Source organism: Carcharodon carcharias, chromosome 1, assembly GCF_017639515.1.
Source record: "Carcharodon carcharias isolate sCarCar2 chromosome 1, sCarCar2.pri, whole genome shotgun sequence".
NCBI lineage: Eukaryota > Metazoa > Chordata > Chondrichthyes > Lamniformes > Lamnidae > Carcharodon > Carcharodon carcharias.
In genome coordinates, this window is record NC_054467.1 from 92,570,056 (window position 1) to 92,597,616 (window position 27,561).

Consider the following 27,561-nt stretch of genomic DNA (forward strand, 5'->3'; position numbering starts at 1 on the left):
TCTGGTCAGGGCAGCGAGGTTGGCAAATGGTGTGACTACTCACTACCTGCATTCTCCATCAAATCAAGGCAGGATCGAAGAGGATAATCTCACACTATAAATGGATTCTGAAGCAGCATGATCTAAGTTATGTTTAGATTAATTACTGATGTTAAACTATGACTTTGCTTTATGACTTTTCTCATTGAGAAGATCTTAAACAGCATCAAACAGAAGTAAAACTAAGGTAGATCTTTGAGTTTAGGGGTTTTTTTTGTACAAGATCAGCTATGCATATTAAATATTGCCAGAAGCACAAAGAAAAACATCAAACCTTCACAGCTTCTAGACCAGCTTGGATAACTGGGGCAAAGACAGTTTCACTCTCACTGGTGTCAGCAAACATTTCGGGAATCTGGTCCAATAGGCTTTAGAAATAAAACAAGATTAAAATTAATGCTTAGTGGTTGATTTACATTTGTCCCCACCCCACGCTTCCCCTGTTTTGTCTTGGGTTTGGGTCTTGGTTGGTGTTTCTTTAAGGTTTGCCTATTACCCTAAGAATGCTACCATAGGCTGTTATTCATAAAAACCATTCTTGTTATTTACAGATCCATATATCTCAGTACACTACATGAGATTGTACTTCTGCTGCCCACCAGGTTTCAGTTACTTAATCATATGGCATTGCATCACAGTTACATCAGTATCAGCTGCTCCTGATGTTAACCCTTTACTCTACAACCTCCACCCCACTTCAATTACATAGGTATGATCTCATCGGGCAACTTACAGTCAGTTTCAGTTAGAGGAAGAATTAGGTACACCTTGTTCTGGAAATTCAGTAGTCTTACCACCAGGCAGGGTTGCATAATATACCGATGTTATTCTGGCACAATTGTGCCATAACTTGTTTACCTGACCCAGTGGAGTCCATATTCACTTTTGTGCAGATCTGAATGTATCTCCTTACTCAATGTTCTGGCCTCCAGTAATATACCAGATCCCAAACAAAGGATTCCAAGTGTAGGGAAACCCTGCCACAGGTTTTGCATTTGTCCTGTCCCTTTTCAAAGCAATCAGGAAATATGCAAAAAATGGTGAAGAACTCAGAGGGGAATTTTACAGACTCCCCCCACCCGCCCCCCACTCCATCAGCTTATTTGAAGGTTGGGGGGGGGGAACATGTCAAATAAAATGGGGGGGCTAGCCCGCCCCCAAGCTGTCCCCCATGTTATGGTGGGCAGGTAAGGTGTCAGCTAGCCCGCCCACCCTGAGGCCTGCTGAAGCCCTTGTTGCCTATTAAAGGTAACTTTGGGTCTGTTTCCATCTCCATCACCATAATACAGTTGGCAGGGGAAGGTGGAAGGAAAGTGGCCTGCCTGCTATTTTCCCAACTCGGGATAAAAGGCGGGAAGGAAGGGTGGGGGACAGGGGGAGGTCCCCTGTGCCCTTTGGGGGCAACCCCCTCAAGATGGTATCCCTTCTTTGTGCTTCCCCCACCCTCTCAAACCAGTCCTCCCATGCCACTCCACCCCTCACTGGGGTCCTGATCCCTCCCTAACCAAAGACCCTGGACTTTAAGTCTGGCACCCGTGGGTGGAATTTTCCCCTCCTGCCTTTGGTGGATTTTGTGGCAGGCAGCAGCAGAAAATGCGGAGCAAGGTCAAAAATTGGATTCCCGCTGATGGGAAATCAGTTTGGAATTTTCCCTCATCACTTTCATGGCGGATTGATGGCGGGTTGGGTTTCCTGCTGATCCATGTCAGGAACACCATTTGTATGAAATCACGAGCCCCATTCCAATCTTTCATCAAGTCAGCAGGAAATTAGACCGGTCCAAATCATGTTCAGAAATAAGTGGCGAGCAGCTGTCCGCCCTCACTTCACTTGTGACTTTGAGGTGCGGGCAACATTCAAAGTTACCTGCAGCAGCGCAGTCTGGTTTCTCAGCGATGGCGGTGTAACGCCACACTAGTGGGGATGTAGGATTGGTCTGCTCATGCTGGGTGTCTCCATATCCCAGGAGGACACCACTGTGCAGTGGCTCTCAGGCAGGGCTGCACCCTGAAACAGAGACCAGTGTTGCGAACCTTAGGATGGGGGAGGATCATGAAGGCATGGAGTGGGGGGGGGTGCATGGGCTATGTGGGGTTGGAAGGTGGGGGGGCAATGATGGCAGGAGAGGGGTGACCAAGGGTGGGGAAGCTGGAGCCCGACATGCAAGATTAGAATGCAGACACATAAGGGGGTGAATGAGAATTGAACTGCATGAATGGGAGGGGATGTATGCAGACTCTGGAATAGGAAGCTTGCGGGGGGGGGGGGCGCAGTTTGTTAGTGTTGCACAAGAGGGATGGGTTTCACAGAGACTCAGTGAGCGGGTGGGGGTGTGGGGGAAGGGAGACTGTGTTGTGATCGGTCACAAGGCAATGACAGAGCTCAGTGAAAGGCAGTCATAGTCTCTGGTCTGGTGCCAACAAGTCGGAGTGAGAGATTAAAGGCAGTCCTGGATTTTTGTGCACCTCATAGTCAGGGAGAAAAAATTAAAGGCAGTCCTGGGGCTTTGTGAGCCATGCTACAAGACTACAGCACGTCGTACTCCCACTCCAAGGAGGGGCAAGGGCTGTGTGTTCAATTAGGATAAGGCAAAGTTTAGTATGCAGGGCGTGTTCATAGTCAGTGGCAGTGAGCTTGTCTGGCTCGCTACTGGGCTGCAAATGGGGTGGTCATGGGTAGAGGAGGCATGTGCAACCTGTAAATGGGGAAAAAGTAATGAAGGAAGGATACTCAACGCTCTCCTGGGAGGCTCTCCTCTGGACATGACCAAGCACACAGCCTCCATAGGAGAGGGGTGAGGTCCACATGGGACACGGGTCATCAAAAGTGATGGGTTCAGAAGAGGGCTGGAATTTCCACCACAATAACAATGGGATCCAGCATTACTGATGGACACTGGAGAATAAGCCGAGGTAGGTCTACCTGCACATGGTGAGGCTCCAGGAAAATTGGAGGGACCTGAACACTGACAGGGGGATGGTCGAGGCTGGTCTCAAAATAAAAATGAAGCACCAGCATCGTGAAAGCATGAAGTAATGGTGCAGTTTGAAATTGAAACTGGAAAAGAATGTGCACGGGAGGGGTCTGGGGCAGTGTGGTAGGAGCCCACGGCTGGACTAAGGGATCCTTTCAGGGGTCACCTTCAAACTGCTTAGGGACACAACATTTAAATAGAGGCAGAGCTGAGAGAAAAGAGGAAGACTTCCTTGAGAAGGTCGCATTGGAGCCAGTGCCTTTTGGTGCACTTTAGCAAGACACTGCAGGAGTCATTGGCTCCCCAATATAGTGGCTTCATTTAAACATTAACAAAGAGGAATGTGAGAATGGAAAATGCAGGTTAAGGGCGCACAGCTGCTGCATGTCTTCCAGATCATCAAGGAAAGCCTCTGATGCGCTTTCTCAAATTGACATGGATTATGGGCCAAAGGGCATCCAGTCATTGCTCATGTGCAAGTTAACCTTCATCAATATGCCAGATCAGAGATTGCGGGAGTGCCTTTCGGAAGGTGGCACATTTCATGAATGCATTCAAACCTCTTCCAACTTCTATCAAATTGAGATGTCAAGTATCAAGGTTGGCATCTTGGTCACCATGCTCTGAGAGTTTGTATCAGCAAAAAGCTAGTTGTGCAGACGAAACTCTAGGGCTTGAAAGTGGCTGTGAGTGGGAGCTTTACTATATTTGTCCGGTATTCATTAACCTGTTGCATCTATCAGTCCACAGGGAGAAGGAGGATTGAATAATAGAGCCTAGGCTCAATGCTGCCTTCTTGATGGCAGTGATCTGATTCAGGAGGAGGAGAAGGGCACAGCGCCTCCTAGCTCAGCCTCGAGAGGAGGCCCTGCCTGGGGCTCATGGTCCAGGGGAGCCCAACAAGAACCAGAGGATGAGGAGGTTAGACCCCCATGGAGGTGACTCGCACGAACAAGGGTTTACCAAAGACGTCGTTCCTATCTGGAGATGAGCGAGAAACAATGCCGCGCATATCTGCGCTTGTCAAGAGATGCGGTGGATCATATCTGGCACATTCTGTGGGAAAATCTAACACGCCATGGACTGAGAGAATATCCCCTGCCAGTGCCCCTGAAGGTCATCGCGACCCTCAATTTTTTTGCCTGCGGATTGTTCCAGGGATCCACAGGGGATCAATGCGGCATCTCAGTCCGCAACACATAAATGTATCAAGGAGGTGACAGATGCCCTCTACAGTAAGGTTTGTCATTGTGCAAAGTTCACACACCATGAAGCTAGCCATCCTACTAAATTTCAGCGATTTGCAGCTATTTCAGGGTTTCCTAGCATATAGGGTACAATCGTTTGCACACATGTGGCATTGAGAGCTCCATGGAGGCAGCCTCTGATGCTCATTAACAGGAATGGGTTCCACTCCCTGAATGTTCAAGTGGTGTGCGATCGTCAGAAGCAGATCATGCAGATTTGTGCCAGGTACCCTGGGAATTCCCATGACTCATACATCCTGAGTCACTCCCAGGTACCTCACATTTTCAAAGGGCCTCAGTGATTACAGGACTGGCTGCTTGGGAATAATGGGAACCCGCTCAAACGATGGCTCACGACACATGTGCGTTGTCCTCAGAGCGCCTTGGAGGAGAGATACAACACGACACATAGCTCCACATGATCCATCATCAAGCAGATCACTGGCATCTTTATGATGTGCTTTGGATGTTTGGACCACTCAGGTGGGGCTCTGCAGAGGGTGTCCCACATCATCATTGTCTGTTGTGCCCTTCACAACCTGGCGCTTCAAAGGAGGGATCCCTTGCCAGAGGGCGACATCAAGGAGGCTAAGAGCTCCTCAGACAATGAAGAGCAGGAAGGGCGAAAAACTGAAGAGGGAAATGAGTGTCGGTTTCCACGTGAGGATGTTATCGAAGAAGCACAACATGGAAGATGTGCCCATGCCAAGCTGATAGCCACAATATTTCAGGGGGAATAAGGTGCAGGTAATGGGACATGGCCACATTCCTCCTGTCCCTTAGTGCCATGCCAGTGCACTGACAGGCTTTTACAACCAGTAACATTGAGAGCAAATTCAGCATTCGGACTTGCACATTCAACCCTCACGATTCACCAGGCCCTAATCTTTGGAAAAATCAGCGGTGAACCCTGTATTTGTGCACTCTGGGAAGTGAAAGTCAGCACAACAGCTCAAATGCTGCATCAAAGGACTTCATGCAGTCATCACCACCTTCATGAGAAATTTTTAGCAGACACTGAGATGCGCCCATGGTAGGAGAGAACATCATGGCTGCAGCTCTTGTGCTTTGGCACTAACAATGAAGACAGTCTTCTCAGTTTGAAAGGCAACTACAGCTAACCTTCATATTTAGCCTGCCTAACTCCATGATGTATTGTAAGGAGTTGAGGTTATGAACGCTTTTTGCAAACACTTCCAATGAGGAGTTTGTCACATCTCCCCAACATAACACAAGGGTAGAGAAACTATCATGAGTCAGCTAGACATCACATGAATGTGATGCTCACTAAGGGAGGCGATCGCTAAGCGGGAACATGGCTCTACACTGCAATAAGAGGGCGAATAGATGTACGTGCACAATGACGCTTTTAAATGACGAGACCATTGTCATGGATAGCAAATGTATTTACAAAGGTGTATGACAAATACAGTGATTGAACACCTGAGACCCAGAAGTGATATCAACATTCCTTAATTTTTCTAACTGTACCGCTATGCCTGGGTGCAGACTCGACATCTGCAGCAGAGGTGGAGGCAGCCTCCTGACTGCTACGCCCTGCTACCTGAGATGGCCTTGGTGGATGTCCTCTGGAGATCCGAGGCCTGATCAGGGTCTCCTGCTCAGGGGCAGATACACCTTCCTCGGCCTGACTAGCATGAGCTGATGGGTTCACAGGCAGAAGGGATTTGGAGCGGCTAGACACTCTTGGAACGTCCCGTGTGGAGGACCCTGGGGTGTCTAGCTGACGCTTATCCTACCTCTGGGTGCCTGAGAACTTCTCCCTGACTCCTTGAGGAGAATGGACACCTGAAAGGGGGATCAAGGTGTCCAGCACCCCTCTCTCCTAGCCATTGATGAATCCCACTAATGCCTATAGCAATGGAGTGCAGATCCAAGTGCAAATCTGGCAGAATCTGCTGGACCAAGTTCTCTATGGCGGCTGCCACCCTTCCCATGGTGACCTTGAGGAACTTGCATGTCAGAGCCACATCAGACAGAATGCGGATGGATTCCCCATCCTTTGCTCTAGTCTGTTGACTGCCTCTCACAATTCTACCTGCTTTTTCACCGCTTGTCTTTGCAGCTCCGGCATGTTTGTGAAGGCCGCTTCCAAAGACTCATCATCTGACTTGGACTCAGTGGGCGGCTGTTCTCCAGCAGTCCTCCAAGTACCAGAGACTGGGCTGTCACTGCTTCTAACTGCTGCATGGATGTCTCAGTGAAATGTTTCCCAGAATGTGACGCTGAGCTGGGGGAAAGAGTAGTATGCTCCCTTCCCCCACCAACCCCTGTAAAATTCACCCCTTCTATGACAGCCAAAGTTACAGTGGAAGATCGGCTGAGCTACAAAGAAATTCTGAAACCTACATGTTCAAGTCCTGGTGTCAGGTTTGAACCCATAATGTTCTGAATTAGAAGTAAGATTTGCACCAACTGACTTAGGCTGGCATTCAGAGTGATAGATGCCTCTTCAAGAGGTGTGTGGTCATGCAAATAATCACAGTTGCTTTGTGTAGTAACTGGGAAGCAGTTTGCATGGGACTAAACTACAATAACTGGAACAAAAAGGGCCAATTTTGTGCAAACAGGGGGTGCATTGCAGGAAGTTGCAGGTGCTAAACCAATGATTTTCTGTCTTTTTTCAGTGGTGATAAGTCACAGGCTGTTTATCTGCAATTTTTAAAAATTCATTCATTCATTCATGGAACCGCCCTTCAGAACTGTATACAGAGGGCATTGCAGTGGATCTGGAGCCAAATGTAGGCCTGAGGTAAGGACGGCAGATTTTCTTCCCTAAAGGACATGTGTTTTTATTACAATCATTAGACCAGTTGGTTATCTTTAATTCCAGGCATTTCATTGAATTCAAATTTCACCACCTACAGCGGTGGGATTCGAACCCAGGTCCCCAGAGCATTACTCTGGGTGTCTGGAATAATCGTCCAGTGAAAATATTTTGCAACAGAAAGAAATGGAGATTAGCTAATCTCTTTAATTGATCAAATGATTTCAATTTTCCCATAGAACCAAATAACCATGTGCTCATATTTATTTTAATGTATGATTAGATAACTCCAATGTTTTTGTATGCTTTTGAACTTGTTAACTTTTTTTCAAAAAGTTGATGGTTGTTTTACCTGCCTCCCTGCTCTCCCTGTGAGTCAATCACATTCCCTCCGAATCCATTGGATCAGCAGCCTTATAATATCATTAGGGGCAAAGGTATTTTGTTGCTTTGGGAATGGTCAACAATTGGCAAAAGTGAAGAAAAGGTTTACAATTTAAATCCTCTGGACTACCTACTAGACTTTTACAAAGGCCCTCCTCTCACAATCATACATTTTAGCACTGCTGGAAATTATGAGGTTGACAGTTCCACTCTGTAACTCTGGCAGGAACCCAACAGAACCACTCATAGCAAGGTGGGACCAGATTGTTATCTTTCTCATGCCAGTGATTTGAGAATATGGGTGAAAGAGGAAAAAATGTGTGAAGCAGCCAATAAATATAGAAAAATAACCTGCACATTGTATGCATTTTTAATCTCTTAATTTTGTGATGTAGATGATAAGAGGCCCTGATTAAAAAAAAATACACGCAGATGTTAGACTTCACATTTTAGTTAATGTATTTGCCAATTTGTCTATTTGTTTGGAATGTTAAAGGGCTCAAGTTGTGTCATTTCAAAGGATTTATAGACATGACTGATAAAACCGTAATTACAGACTTTATTAGCCATTAAACGTAGCAGAATTAGAAAAAAAAATCGATGATCATCAAACAGTCTTTAATTCTTGATTTTGGCTATATGACTTGGCCCGATTTCAGGTAAAACAACCATCAACTTTTTGAAAAAAAATTAACAAGTTCTAAAGCACACAAAAACATTGGATTTATCCAATCATATATTAAAATAAATATGAGCACATAGTTATTTGGTCCTACAGGAAAATGGAAATCATTTGACCTATTAATGAGATTAGCTAATCTCCATTTTTTTCTGTTGCAAAATATTTACGTAATAGACCTAAAATGCTATAGCGGTTCTCCCCATCTCCTGTTGGTAACTTTTTCGGAAAATTAGCAGAACCCCTGAAGGAACAACATAATGGCTTAGAATGGTGATTTATGTGGTTTTCCTGCAGAGTTCTGCCATTCTCCAAAGTAACTACAGCAAACCCTGCTTGCTTATAATTCCAGAAACAAAATACTTTTAGAAAATGAATCACAACAAGCACTCATCTTGGTATTTGTTTTCCCTACAAGGAACAAATGCAGAGCCATTTCTACAAGTCAAAATACAAATTTCTAACAGAACTAAGTGACAATTATTATTCATTTACTATTATGCTCTTGGAATAACATGATTCGTTTGTAAGTTGGAGAGCTACAGCAAAGTGTTTAACACATCCATTTTATGGCATTTTCTATTAACATTCATTTTCAACAAAAAATAACACACCATGACACACAGGTAAATAAACAAAACATTGAAATAATGACAAATTCAACAAGTACAAATGATTATTACAGTTTTTTCTTACTTGTTAATAACAGGTCGAGATTCGTGGACATTGACAAGGAAGCCATCCAGAAGAGGAACAAACATCTCTCCAACATCTGACACCACCATCATCTGTGGCTGCGCAAGGCTGCTCTTCAGATTGTAGAAATGGAGAACCTTATTGTAAGTGACAAAACCAACTCTAATGGCAGAAGTCTCTGCTTGATCTTCCCTGTAAAATAATTTTGAAGTGAAAGGGAAGATTGGTAATAGTTATTAAATAAAAAAAGTCAGCTAACAACAGGATGAATTCTAGGTAGGATTATATAAGCTTTGCACTGCCATACTATGAAGCAAATTGCAGATTAAAATTACATTGGTGCTGCCATATAGCTGGCAGACTAGAATATAAGCTAAAGAGAGAAGCTGGAAGGGCAATGCCTGCAACAACTTGAAATTATATAATGGCTTTATTGCAGTCAAATATCCCAAGGCACTTAGCTGCCGATAGTGGAACAGGGAATAGTCCTGACAGATTTCTGAGCTTCTATTGAGAAATAGGATAAATAGCAATTTGGCCTGAAATATATATTCAAGTATAAAAGAGAATAATTGCAGAGTCTGTTGAGGTTTGAAAGTTTATCAATTCTCCAAATAGTCAGAGATAATAGCAGCAGCAACAACATTAGCTTGCAATTATGTATTGTCTTCAACAAATTAAAATGTCCTAATATGCTTCACAAAATTGTAGCAAAAGAAATGGACGACAAACCAGAGAAGGAGATATTATGAAGGGTAACAGATAGCCAGGTCACAGAAACCAGGGGCCTGGATTTTTGTTAAGGAAGTGGGTAACAGGAATTGCAAAGTTCCCAACTTTGCAAACTTGCCTCTGTTAAAGAGGCCCACATTGGGATGGAGTCAGGCCTGCTGCCTCCAGAGGCAGACGTGAGATGGCAGAAGAGGCAGGTGGATGTTGAGGCTGGCAGACTCGAAGGCATTTACTGGGATATTGGCCTATTTGTAATCATGAATGCCAGGCCCTCAAGCCCTAACCCCACCGCCCTATCATCAACCTACCCTCCCACCATAAACACCTCTACGCACCCTCGTATCTCCCATGCCCTTTCATGTCCCCTCAGCCAACCATTCATTATGAGGCCATCTTGAAAAACAGGTGATGGTCAACTATTCTTACTGCTTCTGTGGATACAGTTGCGAGATTGCCTCATTTTGAATGCTTGGCTGAGTTCCAAGAATGGATAATGCACTTTGCTCAGCAGACAATGTTAATACAGCTTGCAGGGGAATGATAGTTTTGTGTTATTGACTTCTTTAATACCTGATCTTTCTTTGAAGAGTTTTTCAATGCCTGTGTGTTTATCTACACAAGATTAAGAGGCGTGATATGGAGGAAAGCTTTTTATCACTGATATTATGAATAGCTGAGATTCATTGATAGCTTTATGAGAAGGTAAGAGGTGCAATGTATTTAAAGGGAATGTTGAATGACTGTTGTTTGGTTCCCGATTTGGGACTAGGGCTCCCCTGTGGTCCATGATTCCTCTGTGGTAACATGAATCACCTGTACAAACAAAACAGGCCCAGTTCCATCAAAATTGTGGGGGAGGAGCATTGAAATGTCCACCCCTGCAATGGGGCTGGCAAGTGCAGGAGTGCCGTGTGCAGGCTAGCTATTTGCACCCTTATCCTGAGCCGGTAACAACTGCTGGAAATGGGAATGGGGTGCAAATCTTAGAATCAAGTCCCGCCTGCCATTTGGTAGGGCTCCTGACTCAGCCTGATTCCATAAAAATTTGGGTCCAGTTTTAAGCAGGATCCTAAGAAAGTTGGAAGATGAAGAGATGGCGAGGTTAAAGAAGGGTGTTCCAGATTTTGGGGCCTAACTAACTGAAGTCACCACTTATGGGATGAAGAGAAAGAGTTTGTTATGAGAAAACAGTTGGTAAAGCTGAGTTATTTAAAAATCCCAGAGGGAAACATTAAGCAACTGTCATAACCTATATTTTATGTGGTATGTTTGAGATGCAACTCTAAATTCAGGAAGCAGACCACCAGTTCTCGAGAGGTTTTTATATCAAATTACATGAGACATTTATTAATTTGCACAAGTTAACTATATACACATGGCTACAAATTGCTACTATCATAACTTTTAACAAATTCCCAGACTTATCTCCACTAAGACAACAGCAACCCATAGATTTTAAGCAGATACCAGGCAAAGCGTTTTCATCTTACAAATTCAAAATGAGGTTCCTTTCGCTTTGATTTCTTTGCAGACACAGTGGTAGATTTACAGGCTTTGATCTTACATTGCCTCTGCCCTGCACACACGAAACTGCTGTTGGTTATACCTAGCACATCTCACTGAATGTAAATTCTCATTGTATCACCAACCCCTTTGAACACCACCTCTTCTAACAATAAGACCCCTTAAATAGTGCCAATTTTATTAGCAATATAAACATGGCTTTGTCTCCACTAGCTAGGTGCCAGACTTCATTCCCCTTCTTGAATGCTCTATTCAACAAAATGCAAATGCACTCTACCTCTCTTAAATCTCAAAACTAGTATACATCATTTCACCCAGACTAGATGCCTTTAATCCAATTAAGACACACCCACACTAAACCTCTATTTTAAAAGAAAAATAATTTCCAATAATATGCATTAATAACTTCATAACAGAGATATAAACAATATGATAAACTCAGAGTGATGAAGTATTTGGGGGAGAATTGTGAAGCCAGGTAAAACCTGGCTGGGGAATGAGGGATGTGCCTCCTCTTCACTAAACTGCACATTTGACTGTTTGTGATGCTTTACTTAATGTGGGGCAAATAAATTTCCTGGTCCTTATGCAGTTTTCTGCATTAATGTTTTCATATTCATTTTTATGATGCCAGCTTAAATGTGAATTCTGTTGTGTTCAAATATTCAGTCACAACACTAAAGCAAATCACAAAGAATATTGAAATTGCAGTGAAACTGAAGATTGAAAAGGTTCAAGGAAATACAAAAGAGACTATCAGATAATGGAAAAATAAATATTAATACCTCTTATGAGCATAAAAAATTATTTTAAACATTTGAAAGAGGGTAGGACTGTTCAGAGATGTCAGAGCAAGCCTAACTGTGGTGATAAAGGTGTGCAGATATATTAAGCACATATTTTACATTGATTGTTGGTAAAAGTGAGAATCCAGGCATACTAGAGGAGGATATAGTATAACTGTTACAGTTCACTGTAGAAGAGGAATTGATTCTAAAAATAGCCACGCTCAAGGTAGATAAGTACTTGGGACCTGCTGCTGGCATGCACACTGTGGTTATTGAAGGAAGTCAAGTGACAAGAGGCTCCACCTATAATTTTTAATCCTGAAAAACACACATTGGACAATGGGAATGGAAGTAGACGATGTATCACCTTTATTCAAGAAGGAAGAGGTGGACAATCTTGCCAACTACGCCAGCTATTCTAATGTCAGTTGTAAGCAAACTCTTAACGTGTTCATAATTCAAGGTAAAATTAGTTAGCATTTAGAAAGGCATGGGTTAATGGAGGACAGCTAATAAGGATTTATTAAAAGCAAGCTGTAATAAGAGTATTGGCACCATAATAAATACAACATCACAGGCAAACAAATGTTCAATTGATGATTTCTCAGAAGGCTTTTAATAAGGAGTCTTGCAAGAGGCTTGTTAGAAAATATTGAGTTATATAGTGTAAGAGGAAAGTAGCAGTATGGTAGCAAGTTGCTTGACATAGCATAGGAAAGAGTTAGGATAAATGGGTCTTGATCAGATTGGAGAAACATTGGAAGAGATAAAAGACAGAGGTCCAGTTTAATTTTTGATACCTATAGATGATTTAGGTATAGGGATTACAATGTTTCTGACAACACAAAAGTGGGAGGTTTTGAGGTCTTTAAAAAAAGCACTGGAGAAGTTGCAAAAAAGAATTACATGGGTGACAGCAAAACTGAGAGGTTCTAACCATCAGGAAAGAGTGAACAGCCTGGGCTTCTCTATAAGAGAGAAGGTTGAGGGGCCGTGCTCTAAATTATGAAGGGATTTAATTAGATAAACAGATGTTTCTGCTTGTGGGGGAGTTCAAAACTAAAGGTCATGAATGCAAGCCAGTAAATAAGCAATTCAGGAGAAACTTTTTTAGTTAGAGATTAGAGAGAATGTGGAACTTGCCTTAATACAAAGTAGTTGAAACAAATAGCAGTTATGAATTTAAGGGGAAGCTAAGTGAGGGAGAATGCAACAGAAGATTATGCTGACAGGGTTAGATGGAGTAAGTGGAGGCTCATGTGAGCATAAACACCAACAGAAACAAATTGGGTGGAACAGTCTGTGTCTGTACTGTAATTACTTTGTATTTCTATGTAATAAGAATGCATAGCTAATTGGATGTATCACAATAACAAATATCATCTGAGCAATGCTGAATTTCTGTAATAAGCTTTTTCCTAATATGAGCTGAGAAGCTTTCATTGAAACCAAATCATAAAATGCCACTGAAAGTGCTAGTTAACACATACATATACATAGTTGGCGGGCATAGTTAAATACAATAATTGATAAACATATGTTGTCTTTTTTGAGTGTATCATGATTTTCAAATATGTTTTGCATTCTTACCTTGGTAATTTATCCAGCAGGGTCTTAAGCTCCTCACATATTAGTTTGACACATCCAATTTTGATATTGTAATATGACACATCAATCATGAAGATGAAAGCTGGTGGATTAGGAGGCTTGCTATTCTGTAAATGAATATAAATTTGTGAACAAGGAGAAAAAAAATCAATTTTTTTATAATGAGCTGATCCCTGCACAGTTGTGTGCAGGTTGCCCTTACATATATCGACCTTAAAATTGCAGAGGGCTCTCCAGATCTCTGCTGAAGTCAATGGAAGAGGGATGTAGAATGGGTCCTACCATCAATGTTAATTAAGGAACACTGCTTCTCTTGCATCAAACACTAAGAAAACAGTTTAACTGGTCATTTGTCTCACTTGGCTTTTTCATGCAGCCCTGGCTAGGTGTAAATTGGCTTTCATGCACGTCTACATAACAACAGTGATGTAACTTCAAGTTTCTACTGAAACAGTTTGGGGCATCCTGAGTATGTGATAAACCACTTGATTTTGCAAGAGTTCCTTTTTTTAAGGTCTGGTGTTAGTTACCAGCTTATGCCCTATAGATGAAAACCTGTTCAACAATAAATCTCATGTTGCAGTCTATTATTTGCATGTCTGGCTCCTTAATACCAGTTCCACCTGAATTGAATCTTTCAATAGGTCTGCCTTTAATTGCTGTAAATAAGTGGCATTTTAGTCATACGTTTTCATTTACTTAGGATCTGATTTTGAAAATAGTTTACAACTTCACTTATATTTTTTCTTCAATAAATGATGCACCCCAAAACAAAAAGATGGGGAGAGTTTCTCCGTCGGTCGGGCTGGGTAGGAGCGGGTGAGCATGCAATCGATCATCGCCCATGATCGGCTGCGTGCTGCCATTTTACATTGACGGGCCAATTAAGGCCCGCCCAGCATGACGTGCATCCAGAAGCGCTCAGTGCTACCTGTGTAGGTGGGGGGAGGATAGGGAGCTGGGGCCTGCATTCTTTCGCGCATGCGGGCGAAAGAGCACAGTAATCTCCCGGAGGCACAGAGCTACCTCAGGGAGATTAATTTGATTATGAAAACTTGAAAAAAAACGTTATTTTAATTATTCAGACATGTCCCCTCATGTGACAGCATCACATGAGCTGGGGCATGTCAACGAATTTTAATAAAAATTTTTACTAAAGGTATAAACCCTTCATGAAACCTCATCCCGCCCGTGGATGAGGTTCCATGAAAAATGCGAAGGCCGCCTGGGTTCTGTGCCTGCCCACCAACCTTAAGGTGGATGCGCAGCCCTGATAGCTGCTTCAGTTAGGTGATTACTGGCCTTAATAGGTCTTTGACAGCTCGGAGGGCGTGCTGCCAACTCCGGGGCCACCCGCCGAACTGAGGATCAGGATGACACACAGTGACATCAGGACGCATGCCCGACATCACCGCATGTCACTTTATGCGTCAGCGTGCGGGGCCCACACCCATATGCTGACCAGAAGATTCTGCCCATAAAGAAATAACCAAATATCCAGACAACAATCCATTTATAAAACTCCACTTAAGACTTCAGTTAATCTCTGAGATACCTTTATGTTGGATGTCTGGTAAAACTGGCATAAAACAAAACATACTTCACTGTATCAGATACAGGATGTATAGAGTGGCAAAATAATTGGGCGGAATTTTCTGAGCCCGCTAGCGGTGGGTGTGATAAGTAGCATGCACGGAAAATATGGCAGGATCCACTTCACGACGGTGTGAAGGCAGGTAGTGATCTCCCGCTCAGCCCGCTGATGGCAGGCCACGTTTCCCGCCATTGGTCGGTGGGGAGCTAATTTTAATACAATAACATATAATTAAAAGGCCATCCGCCAGGGTCTTGGAACCTCACCGTATCGTCCGTCCACGTTGGCGGGAAAGCACGCCTAAGTGTTTCACAACAGCACGCAGGCGATGTGCACTTGGCGGCCTTTACTTTGGGGGAACTGAGGTGAGTGAGCAGCAGCGTTCTCCACAGTTCGCCTGTTGTTTACAGGCCTCAGGGGCGCCGGAGGTGGGGGGAGGAACTGATGCCTGGCCCCGCAGGTGGGAGTGTCTGGAGATAAGTGCTGGCCAGCCTCGGAGGCGACTGCTGAGGGGTGGGGGGGTCTATTCAGTTAAAATACTCGTAAATTATTTTCAAATGTATTAATGTGTGCAAATCATTTTAGAAGATTATAATTTTATTTTGAACGTTGTCATAGTTTATCCTCTTGAATAAATATTGACTTCGTTTAGGCAACACAATAGTGTGTTTGAATTTTAGTGTGTCTCATTGAGGATATTTATTATAAAACTAAGACTTTACTAATTTGTTTATTATAGTAAGGCAATCAGGTCAGAATTCTTTACTGCTAACATAACTAATTTTGGAAATGAATTGACATAACATCTGAAAAATATCAAATTTTCTAATTAATAAATGATATATATATTTAAGCATTTATTTGGCAGACAGAATTGGAAACATTTTTATCCTGATGGTCAAAGGGTAAAAATTAACCCTACACTTACATTTTGTTCCTTAACATTTTCTTACATGAACAAGAAAAATAATGCATTCCAGCTGACTACTCTATGAAAATTGGTTTTGCATTGAGTTTTTGTTATCGAAAGCTGCAATTCTATTTGCATTTTCCAAGTGGCTCCACTTCTCTTTTCAGATACAAAATCATTAACTAGTGGGCCAACCTTCCCTTTAAGTTACATAAGGCAACACAAACAGCATGAAGTTGAATCATCCTTCTAATGGCAGAACACAGTAGAGCCATGTGAAATGTTGGCAACATGAAAGAAAATCCGCTCTGGTGACTATATGGACATTCCGTAATTCCTGGCAGACCACAAAATAAAACACCCTGACTTTGGTGATTCATTGAATAAATTCATAGAATAGTACGGCACAGAAAGTGGCCATCAGACCATATGAGCTGGCTCTTTCAAGAAGCAAGCCGTTTAGTTCCATTCCCTTGTTTTTTCTCCATATCCCTGCAATTTTTATCTACTTCAAATATTTATCCAATTCCCTTTTGACAGCTATTATAAAATCTGTCTTCACCACCATATCAGGCAGTGCATTTCAAATCCTAACCATTTGTTGCATAAAAAGTATCTTCCTTCACGTTGCTTCTGGTGCATTTGATAATCATCTTAAATTGGTGCACTTTCTTTATTGGCAACATTGGAAACAGTTTCTCTTTATTCACTCTATCCAACCCTTCATGATTTTGAACTGCTCTAGAGCATCTTCCTTTAGCCTTCTCTGCTCGAGGGGGAACAACTACAGTGTCTCCTGTCAACCCATGCCTCTAGAATTCTTGATCCACGTAACTGTCCTAGTAAATCTCACTTATGCTCTCTCCAAAGCTTTCAAGCCCTTCCTAAAGTGTGATGCCCAGAATTCAACACAATACACCATGGGGGTCTGAACTGCTGATTTTTTAAATATATATATATATATATATATAGGATTAGCATCCGAGGATGCTCTGGAAAGTTAAGAGCGTAAATTGTAAAGGTACTAGTTATAACTTTCTAATCCATCTTAAATACAGGAGTTGTGCCAAAGGGCTGGAGAATTGTAAATGTTGTGCCCTTGTTCAAAAAAGAGTGTAAGGATAACCTCAGCAACTACAGGCCAGTCAGTTTAACCTTGATGGCAGGCAAAGTTTTTAGAAACAATAATCTAAGGCAAAATTAACAGTCACTAAGACAAGGGTGGATTAATTATGGAAAACCAGTTTGGATATGTTAAAGGCTGATCATGTTTAACTAACTTGATTGAGTTTTTTGATGCAGGCAATGCATTTGATGTGGTGTATTGGACTTCCAAAATACATTTGATAACGTGCTACATGATAGCTTGTCAGCAACGTTGACTCATAGGATAAATATGATAGTGGCAATATAGATACAACACTGGCTGAGTGACAGGAAACAAAGGGCAAGATTTTCCAGCCCTGCCCGCTGCTTGGATTGTCCAGTACCGCCTAAAATCAATGGACTTTTGGCTGGGCCGCCGAATCTCCCACCGTGCATCCCGCCATGACGGGGCCGGAAAGTCCCAGCCAAAGAGAAGTGGTAAGCAGTTGTTTTTTCAACTAGAGGAAGGTATTCAATAGTGTTCCCCAGGTGCTGGTATTAGGACTGTTTTTCTTGATCTATTTTATTGACTTAGATTTGGGTGTACAGGGCACAATTTAAACATTTGAAGATGACTTCAAAACCTGAAAGTATTGTGAACTGTAATTGTGAACTGTGAGGAGGATAGTACTAGGCTTCAAGAGGACATTAGCTGGTGGAATGGGCAGACAGGTGGCAGAAGAAATTTAATGCAGAGAAATGCTAGTGATATATTTTTGTAGGAAGAACAAGGAGAGGTAATAGAAACTAAAGGGTAAAATTCTAAAGGGGATGTAAGAAGAGAAATGACAGGGGTATATGTGAACAAATCATTGAAGGTGGAGGGGCAGGTTGAGAAAATGGTTAAAAAGGCATACGGGATCCTGGACTTTATAAACTGAGGCATAGAGTTCAAAAGTAAAGGAGTAATGCTGAACCTGTATAAAACACTGCCTCAACCGGAGTATTGTGTCCAATTCTGAAAAGCATAACATAGGAAGGATGTGAAGGCTTTAGAGGAGGCTCAGAAAGCTTTTACAAGAATGGTTCCAGGGTTGAGGGACTTTAGTTATGGCAATAGATTGGAGAAGCTGGGATTGTTTTCCTCAGAGGAGATTTGATAGAAGCATTTAAAATATGAGGGGGTCTGGACAAAGTAGATAGAGAAAAACTGTTCTCTTTGGAGCAGCATGTTGTGGGGGGTGCTAGTCAAGAACCATGGGACACAGATTTAAGGTGACTGGCAAAGGAACCAAAGACAATATGAAAAAAACATTTTTTTATGCAACAAGTGGCTCCAATCTGCAATGCACTGACTGAGAGGGCGGTGGAGGGAGATTCAACTATGACTTTCAAAAGAGATAAGCACCTGAAGATAAAAATAAAATGCAGCATTGCAGATAAAGGGCAGAGGAGCCTAGCTAAACTGCTCTTGCAGAGTCGGCACTGACGCCATGGGGAGAATGGTTTGCTTCTGTGTTCAAACCATTCTTTGATTCTAGCTGCTGCTTGATATTTTTCTGGTCGTTGCAACAATTCTACCTGGTTTCGGTGCTTTCTATAGTTGTTTCAAGTTGCAAAGGTTTGCTGGCAAGAACGTGGCAGGCGCTGAAGGATTTTTTGCTGACTTCAAAGCTTCAACACAAACCAGTTGCTTTTGGACATGAGTGCACTAGTAGCTTTCTTCCTGGGATTGAGCAAGACTGGGAGGATGAGCGCAGTCAGACAGAGCAGGACAAGATCTAGAAGTGGGAGAAGGAGGAAGGGGGAGAAGGGCATTCAGCAGAAGAAATCCTCTTCTCTGTAACTCAGTGATGATTAATGTTCCAGGCATCTGTGCTTCACTAAGGAAGTCCACACTGTCAACTGCTGCAACTGCAACACCGGTATTAGAGCAGGGGAAGGACTACATTACTGTGAATGTGACTGTGGCAATGAACTCTTATACATCTGGCTCCTTCCAGGCTAGAGCTGGAGATATTTAGAACTTCACACTTTGCTGGCTATTGTTACATAAGGGAGGCCATTAAGGCTCTCTAATCAAAGAAAGATAACGTCAACTGTGATTCAGTTGGTAGCACTTCCACCTCTGAGCCACAAATTTCTGGTTCAAGTCCCACTCCATGGCTTGAGCACAAAAATCAAGTGCAATGCTGAGGCAGTGCTGCACTGTTAGAGAAGCCAATTTTCGCATGCAATGTTAAACCCAGGCTCCATCTGCCTGCTCAGGTGGATGTAAAAGATCCCATGGCATTATTTCAAAGAAGAGCAGGGGAGTTATCCTTGCCAAGGTTTATCCCTGAATTGACTCCACAAAAAACAGATAATCTGGTCATTATCACATTGCTGTTTCTGGGAGCTTGCTGTGTGCAAATTGGTTGCCATGTTTCCTACATTACAACACTAACTACACTTGAAGGCCCAGCTTTAGACTGCTGTTGGCTGTGCTATCTCATCATGGGCATTAGCAGTCTGGGCTGACTGGCTGACAGGCAATAGTAAGGGAATGGGTGGAATGGCAGAGCTGGGAAGAAAAACATTTTCATCATTAAGAGCCATAGCAGGCTAATGCTCCATGGAGCCATTGCCACTCTCCCATGGGTAATGCCTCAGCAATCCTAATGATCTGTTGGAGGAGAGACTGCTGCACTGCATGACATCCAGTATGTCCCTTTGAGCATTAGAATCTGCAGCCATGATGCAACTGTCTGAAATTGCACGAAAGCAGTCTGAGTTTGCATAGCAGCTATTTGACTATGCACCACTTCAGTATGAAGCCCGCTGACACGCTCAAACCTTTGGTAGAAACTGCTTATGCTGTAATGAAAGCTGAGACACCGGCCATCATTCCGCATCATTGTGGGCCCACAAGTGTGTTGATTGAGTTGGCCACCAGTTCCATGCTGGCAAGGATGGGTTCCAAGCTCTGCGCAAATCCCTGTGCCACGTTGATGCCAGAATACTCCATGCTCCTTGATATTGACTGCAGACTTTCTGGCAGGCTTATGTGCAACCTCATCCTTCAATGAGCTGGCACATGCGTTAAACTGCCTTGACGGTAGCACACTGGTGTCCGGAGTCTCAACACATGCTGATCTGACCTCTATGCTATCTTTAAGTTAGGGGTTCTCAATCACTGCTTCATGGCCCTCCCACAGTTCAGAAGATGGTCTTTAGGGGCCTGTTAAAAGCAACTAGAAAATGTGTAGAAAAAATACAACTTTTACTAATTAACTGCTAACTACCCAGAAGAAGCATTTACATTTGTCTGAGTGAATTTTCCTACTCATGGTCACTGCATTCTGAAGGTAATTCACTCTGTGAAGTGTTTCAAAACATCTATACAACGTGAAAAGACATTTAATAACGTTAAAGATGTTTGCGTCACAACACGAGTTCAATAAGGTGGAAAATGTCATGGTGACGAATCAGCACTGACAGAGGGATCTGAAGGTATTAGCAATGAGGGTGTCAATCATCTCACAATTTCCTGGAGCTGGCTCTGCCTCATGGTGCAGTCTAGTGTGAGGGGGAGCTCAGTTAAGCCTAAATGAGTTCAACTCCAACAGTACACAAGAGTCCCAACACCATCCAGGACAAAGCAGCCTGCTTGATTGGCCACCTTAAATATTCACTCTCTCCACTATCGATGCACTGTGGCAGCAGTGCATCCCATATGCAAGATACACTGCAGAAACCCGCTTAGGCTCTATCAGCACATTCCAAAACCGCAAACTCAACCACCTCGAAGGGCAATGGCAGCAGGTGCATGGGAACATCACCACTTGCAAGTTCCCCTCCAAGCCACACACCATCCTGACTTGGAAATATATCGCCATTCCTTCACTGTTGCTGGGTCAAAATCCTGGAACTTCCTCCCTAGCAGCACTGTGGTGTACCTACACTAAATGGATTTCAGCGATTCAAGAAGACAGGTCACCATCACCCTCTCAAGGGCAAATAGGAATGAGCAACAAATGCTGGCCTAGCCAATGATGCTCACGTCCCTTGATGGAAAAAAAAGTGTGGGGTGAGGGGCAAAGTTCAAACATTCTGGTCAATAAAAGTTATAGCCATATTATGAAACATTGCTTTATTGTTAGTATTGTGTCATTGAAGGCATTTTTAAAAATGCACTTTATTTTGGGAGGAAAGCCAGGTAATGTTAGCTCGTCATTTGAGAATTGTTGTCTAGCAGCAGAAGCAAGTTTCACGTTAGGAAAGTAAAACAAAAATAATACATATATGTGTTTCATTGCAAAACTAATTTCTATACAGGAAAAATAGGCAAGGTACCAGGTGGTCCATGGATTTTTTGTAACATGAGGGGGTCTCGAAAGCAGTAAGATTGAGAACCATTGCTCTGAGATATCCCGCAGTGTCAGGATCAGAGCTGGTGGCTGAGATTGTGAAATAAAGTGATGGTATGTATATATATGAACACTCTCTCCTTGATCTTCCTCTGCTGCTTGGCCACTTTTTGGCTACTTAAAGGAACAGGCAAAAGGATAAGATTGTGATGACGGGAGGCGGGGTGGGGGGAGGGAATGGGGATGGAAGGAAGAGTTGCATGTTTATGCCATTTGCACCTTGCAAATCTTGAATGTCAGAAGGGATTGTGGGATGAGGGGGAAGTGGGATGTGAGAAGGAAGATGAGGAATGAGGACATTGTTATCTTCAATGAATTCAGCCCCACTGTTGGTCACAATCTCAGCAGTGACCCTTCCAATAATGGGCTGCACCATCTCCTCCATCAGAAGTAGAACATGCTGGTGCACCTCTCCCATCTGTTTCACTCATCTTGCCTTTGGTTGTGCATCACCTTTTCCTGCAAGAGAGAGGGAAGAGTGTGGTGCAATATATTTGGGTGATGAAGGTGTCAAGGTTAAACAATTGGCAGTGTTCGTAAACTGCAAGCTGTGGGTGTGAAGCTTGCAAAGGTCTAGGCATGTGAGGATGGGGTGAAACATATGTATGTTAAGTATGAGTCCTGATTCATAGAAATTGTTGGTAAATGACTGATGGGAGTGGTAGTTGAGTGGTGGCTAAAAGTAGTGGTGCTGGTGATGGGATATGAAATTTGAAGATGCCTTCACTGACCTTCACCACTCATGTGAGGTCATTAACTTCATGTGATACTGCATCCAGATCATTGGGGCTACAATCCTGGTATTGACCCCTGCAGCTATCTGCTCCCACTGCCTTTTCACCATCAGCAGAATTTTACACTGGGTGGGGACCCATCCCTTGATGTAAAGGTTGGTGGCAAGCCTGCCTCCACTTGCCTAGCTCGCCCTGCAGCCTTTTAATGGCCATCGATGTTTTAATTGGCTTGAGGTGGGACTTCTGCCTCCTTCTGAGGAAGACCCACCTCTGAGAGGTGCTGGGCAATCAGAGGGAATGGTGGACTGCTGGGACAGCAGGCAGTCCTGAAGAGGAGATGACGATGGAGTTCGACCTTAAAGTTAAATCCAGGGTCTTCCTGGGGCCAGGAGGCAGGCCCTAGCAAGCGGGCTGGGGGGCTGGATAGTTAGGGTGGCGGGAGGTGAGGGTTGTGCAGGTGAATATGATGAAGGAACAGAGTTACCTTGGGGGGGTCCTCCAATGGACACAGGGTTCCCATAAAGGAAGCACCCTGCCACCAGTCTGCCAAGTGCCCCCATCATGGGTAAAATCCCAGCAGTGGAGGGAGGAGGCACTTTAGCCACACAAGGGCCTCAAATGGTCCAAGGATGAGCAGGCTGACTGACACCTCCCCCGCCAGTGGTAAAATTGCAGCGGGGCCGAGCAGGTGTGGCAAGAGGGTGGGCATGGCGTCGTTGCCATGGCGCCCAATTTTATGTACACCATAGCCTCTCATCCCACTCCTAAGGCATCGGAAAATTCCAGCCGATGTGTCTTAGGGCCTCCTTCCTCCTTTGTAGATGCAGGATGTCTCAAGTCCTTTCTACCACCTCCACCAAGATCACCAGCATAGCATCAGAAAATTTGGGTGCCCACTCTTTTCCACATTCAACCATTCTTCTCTATTTTGCAGGCTACCTTCAACTCACTGTCAGGAAAGTATAATAATTTTCATAATGTTATTGGAATTTATTGTGAAGTAGAGTAATAGTGGGGTCTGTGTGAATAGTCTGTGAGAGTGTGTGTGTGTGTGTGTGTGTGGTTGTGTGTGTGTGTGTGACTTAATTGGATTAAAGACAGCTGGTCTGAAGGCTTTGATATATCATGAAGAGAAGCTAGGTTTGAAATGCTAAATAGATAGACATGGGTGAAGTTTCTGAATGTGAAGTGTAAAGGAAACATTTGCATTTTTAGATAAACCCTGAATAATTTGAATTTCAAAAGAGGTGTTGAAATGGTATACTTAGCCAGAAGAAGCCAAACAGTGTGTTTATTTTTCCCAAAGCTTACTGATAAAATGAGTACTATGAAATATCTTTATTATTAGAAAAGTACAGTTGAAAAGACATATTGGGACAATGGAGTTTACATTAAAAAGGGGAGAAACCTGTATAAAGGAGATGAGGTTGTGTGCGACAGAGGGAATTCTAAGATCCAACAAATGTAAAAAGCCTCCAGTCTCTAAGCCTCAAGATGCTGTCTACAAGGAACCGAAGCTGAGAAAAACTCACTTTGAATTCAACTGTCCAGGGTGTGAGCTTTGTCTGGGTCTGTTCAACCCTATGTGTTTTACTATTGCCTTAACAGAGGCGTAAATGGGAGTCAGATTAATTAGGGGATCTGAGTTATCATAGTAATAATTTGTAAACCTGTGTATGTGCCTAAAATCATTTTTTAATTAATAAAGGCTAATTTAGTTTTGTAAGACATGTCCACATTCTCCCTTTTAGGTTCACCAGCAGGTGTTCGCTCTCCAAATGCTGAAGGGCCACCCATGACACCAGAGGATAACCATGCTCCCCAAGCCCGGCGCGTATTTGCATTTTTTGAATTGAGCATTCAAGAAGTGGGGTGAAAACTGATGCCTTTCTAGCAGCTACCAGGCAATGTGTTTATATTACTAATAAAATTGGTGCTATGAAAGGGATTTCATTGTTAAAATGTAAAGTTCAAAGGGGCTGGTGAGACGATGAAAATTTGAATTCAATCAGTGGGCGTAGGTATAAGTTCACCAGTTTTCAGATGTGCAGGCAGAGGCAATATAAGATCAAGAGGCAGCTATAAGCCTCCAACTGGTCCAACTGGTTCCACAGTGAAAAGAACCTCATTTTGAATTCGTAAGGTGAAAATGCTTTGCCTGGTGTTTGGTTAAGTCTATGGGTTGCTGTTGCCTTAATGGAGATTAGTTTGAGAATTTAAAAGTTATGATAGTAGTAATTTGTAGCCATGTGTACATATATGTTAACATGTGTAAATTTATAAAATGTTTCATTTAGTTTAATGTAAAACCTTGAGAACCAGTGGTTTGATTCCTGAGTTTAGAGTCACATCTCAAACATAAACTTAAAATTATTGGTTATGATAGTTGTTTAAAGTTTCCCTCTGGGATTTTTAAAAATAGCTCCGCTTTACCAACTGCATCGGTCATAGCAGGAGGTTCAGAGTGATCTCATGTTGGCACACGAGCTGCCTGTCATCTCTGCGGGCTCCTCTCAGTGCGCTTTGGATGGCAGGAGCTCCCCCACCCTTCTGTTAGTGACCATGGCATCTGATGAGGCTGCGGCGACTGGGGAGATGCCAGCTGTAGCACTGGCTGCTCCCTCCCAGGCAGGGCCAGTATGGGCTCCACTGGCCAGAAGACGACCATCAAGGTCATCAAGGCCAACAGGACAGCAGAGTCAGCAGGCTGTCTCCAATGCCGGTGCCAGCGTTGGGGGAGCACCTAGACGTAGCATCCATAAATGTAAATTTAAAGCACCCTAAGCACAAGAGGGACTGGTCACGGTTGATCTTTTGTTCCCCCATTTTGTTTTCCTTTTTTTTTTAATGGTGTGACTACCAACACCGTTTTTTTTCTGTTCATGATTATGTTAGTTCTAACTAAAAATTAAATTTGCTTTTGTGTTTTTGGCTTGAGTATGCTTCACTTATTTTGTAGTTGCAGGTTAGACCAGAATGTAATGCTGGACGTGGGTGGCTCGAACCTTTATTGCACAGGCACTGAGTGTATCTTGGGGGCCAAGGAAAGGGTCACTTCTGTGATCCATGACGGAGGCGGCAGCCTTGGAATGAGGTGGTAGCTCTTATTTGGCAGCCTAGCTGCAGGAGCATTGGATTAAGGCGTCCCTGCCTCCCTGGAGATTACCAAGGTCTGGCTTCTTACCCTCAGCATTCTCCTTACTGGGATCCTCTTCTGACTCAATTCTGGGCTCATCATCTGTGGCCTGTGCAGCTGTGTCAAGATCCTCTTCCTCCAGTGGGTCCCTCCCTTGCCAGTGCCAGATTGTGCAGAGCGCAGCATTCAACCACTATCAGTGACACCCACTCTGGGAGGGGTATTGTAGTGCTCCCCCTGAATGATCCAGGCATTGGAGCCAGATATTGAGAAGACCTATGGCCCTCTTTATCACTGCTGTTGTGGAGCCATGGCTCCTGTTGTATTGCTGCTCAGCCCTTGTCACCCAGCAGCCATCCATCTGGTCGGGCTGGAGCGACACCTGTGAGTGTCTGAGGATGTACACATCTTGGGAGCTGCCAGGGCACCATGCACAGCCTTGCAGAATCTGCATCCTGTGGTCACACACCATCTTCACATTCACAGGAATCTCTTGCTGTTGACGAAGGCACCCAGCTGACCCGCTGATGACTTGATGGCCACGCATGTGCAGTCAATTGCACCCTGGAGGAACATGGAAGAACCCAGCAATCGCTGCAAAACTTGACTTGCAGAGCCTGGCTGGCCTCGTCCACACATAAATGAAGGAAAGTCAATATCCACCTGAACAGAGCTCCTGTCACTAGCTTGACACAACTGTGGACAGCTGATTGGGACACTCCACAAAGATCCCCCACTGAGCCCTGAAAAGAGCTGGCGGCATAGAAGTTGAGGGCCACTATGCCCTACAGAGCCACTGGCATGGTGTGTCCACCCACACAGTTGGAGCTGATCTCAAGCCCGATCATCTGGCAAATGGAGGTCGTGCTCTATCTTGACAAACGAAGCCTCCTTCGGCATTGCAACACAGACATATTGAGGTGGCTGCATTGTTGTCTGTAAGCCCTGGCAGCAGGATAATGGCATCTTCTGCGGTCCTTTCTGCCTTGGACTACCTGCTGGCCCGGCACCCCTTGTGCCTGCGCCTCTCCTCCCAGAGGTCTCTCCCCTGGAAGTTGCATTGAGACACCTGGCCTCCTCTCCCTTCTGCCCCTCTCTTCCTCCTCAGAGGAGGTGCCTCTAGTGGAGACCACAATCCCCATTACCAGGGTAAGGGAAGGCTGTCTGATACTTGGAAGGGTCCACATTGTCCAAATCCTCAGGGGCCTGGAAGACACCATTGAGTCCAGGAATGAAGCCTGGAAGTGCTAAGAATGAAGCACCCAATCAGAGAATAAGCTGTCAAGTCTCAATAAGGCACCAGCAGCAAGCTATCTCCAAAGCTCTTCATCATTCACACTGACAATGCTGTTGACCCTTCTTAACTCACCCGTGGATGAGGTTTTGCAAATTGTGGCCTGCCCGTTTTGCCTGTGCAACGAGTGAAAACTTGTACGGGCAATGTTAAATTGCCGTCAATTGGGTTGTCAAGGGCCTTAACTGGCCTGTTAATGGCGGACATGCCTCCAACTCCCACATATGCCAACCGAGAGAAATATCGCACATCATTTTACACTCGAATGGGTCGGGCGTGCGCCTGCCAATTCAGCGAAAAACTCTGTCCCATGTGTTTTACTATTGCCTTAGCAGAGGTGTAACTGGGAGTTAGATTAACTAGGGGAGCTAGGAATTATCATAGAAGTAATTTGTAAGCATATGCATGTGCTTAATATCATTTTTTTTTATTAATAAAGGTCAACTTAGTTTTGTAAGGAACCTATACGACTCAGTGGTCTCATTACCACTGAATTCAAGGCATGTATCTCGAAATAAATACAAATTGTAAAATAGTTGTGGCAGTTGTTTCAAGTTTCCTTCTGGGGTTTGAACAACTCAGCATTTACCATCCACTATGCCATAACACTCACAAAGGACTTCTAGACTTGCTCCAACCACAATGCACCTCCCTTTTAAGAGGTATAGGCTAGCTTTAAGCAATGCAGGTTAACTTTAAGTAGTGCTGGGCACTAACAATATTTAGTCCTCTGCTGATGCATGCAGCCAATCAACAGCATTGTCAGTGAGTACAGGCTGCATATAAAAATGGGGCAGAATTTTATGTTCCGCGGGTGAGAGCAAGACTGACCTGAATGGTGTAAAATTGTGTGAGGTGACATCCCGATGTCATGCGCGGTATTTTGTTGGTGGGCACCAGCAATAGTCGGAAGGGTGCCCACTGACAATTAAGTGGGCA

The 27,561-nt window shown here is 43.8% G+C and overlaps 1 protein-coding gene across 1 annotated transcript in view; it reads right to left on the bottom strand.

Annotated features, from left to right (window-relative positions):
• The window catches only part of sec24d (SEC24 homolog D, COPII coat complex component), a 250,364-nt gene that overhangs the window by 61,476 nt on the left and 161,327 nt on the right, over window positions 1-27,561 (bottom strand). The window contains exons 11-13 of the mRNA XM_041185982.1: window positions 13,442-13,566; window positions 8,808-8,999; window positions 314-407 (exon numbers count right to left, since the gene is read on the bottom strand). Coding sequence (XP_041041916.1) covers window positions 314-407; window positions 8,808-8,999; window positions 13,442-13,566 — 411 coding nt within the window. The remainder of the gene's footprint in view (window positions 1-313; window positions 408-8,807; window positions 9,000-13,441; window positions 13,567-27,561) is intronic.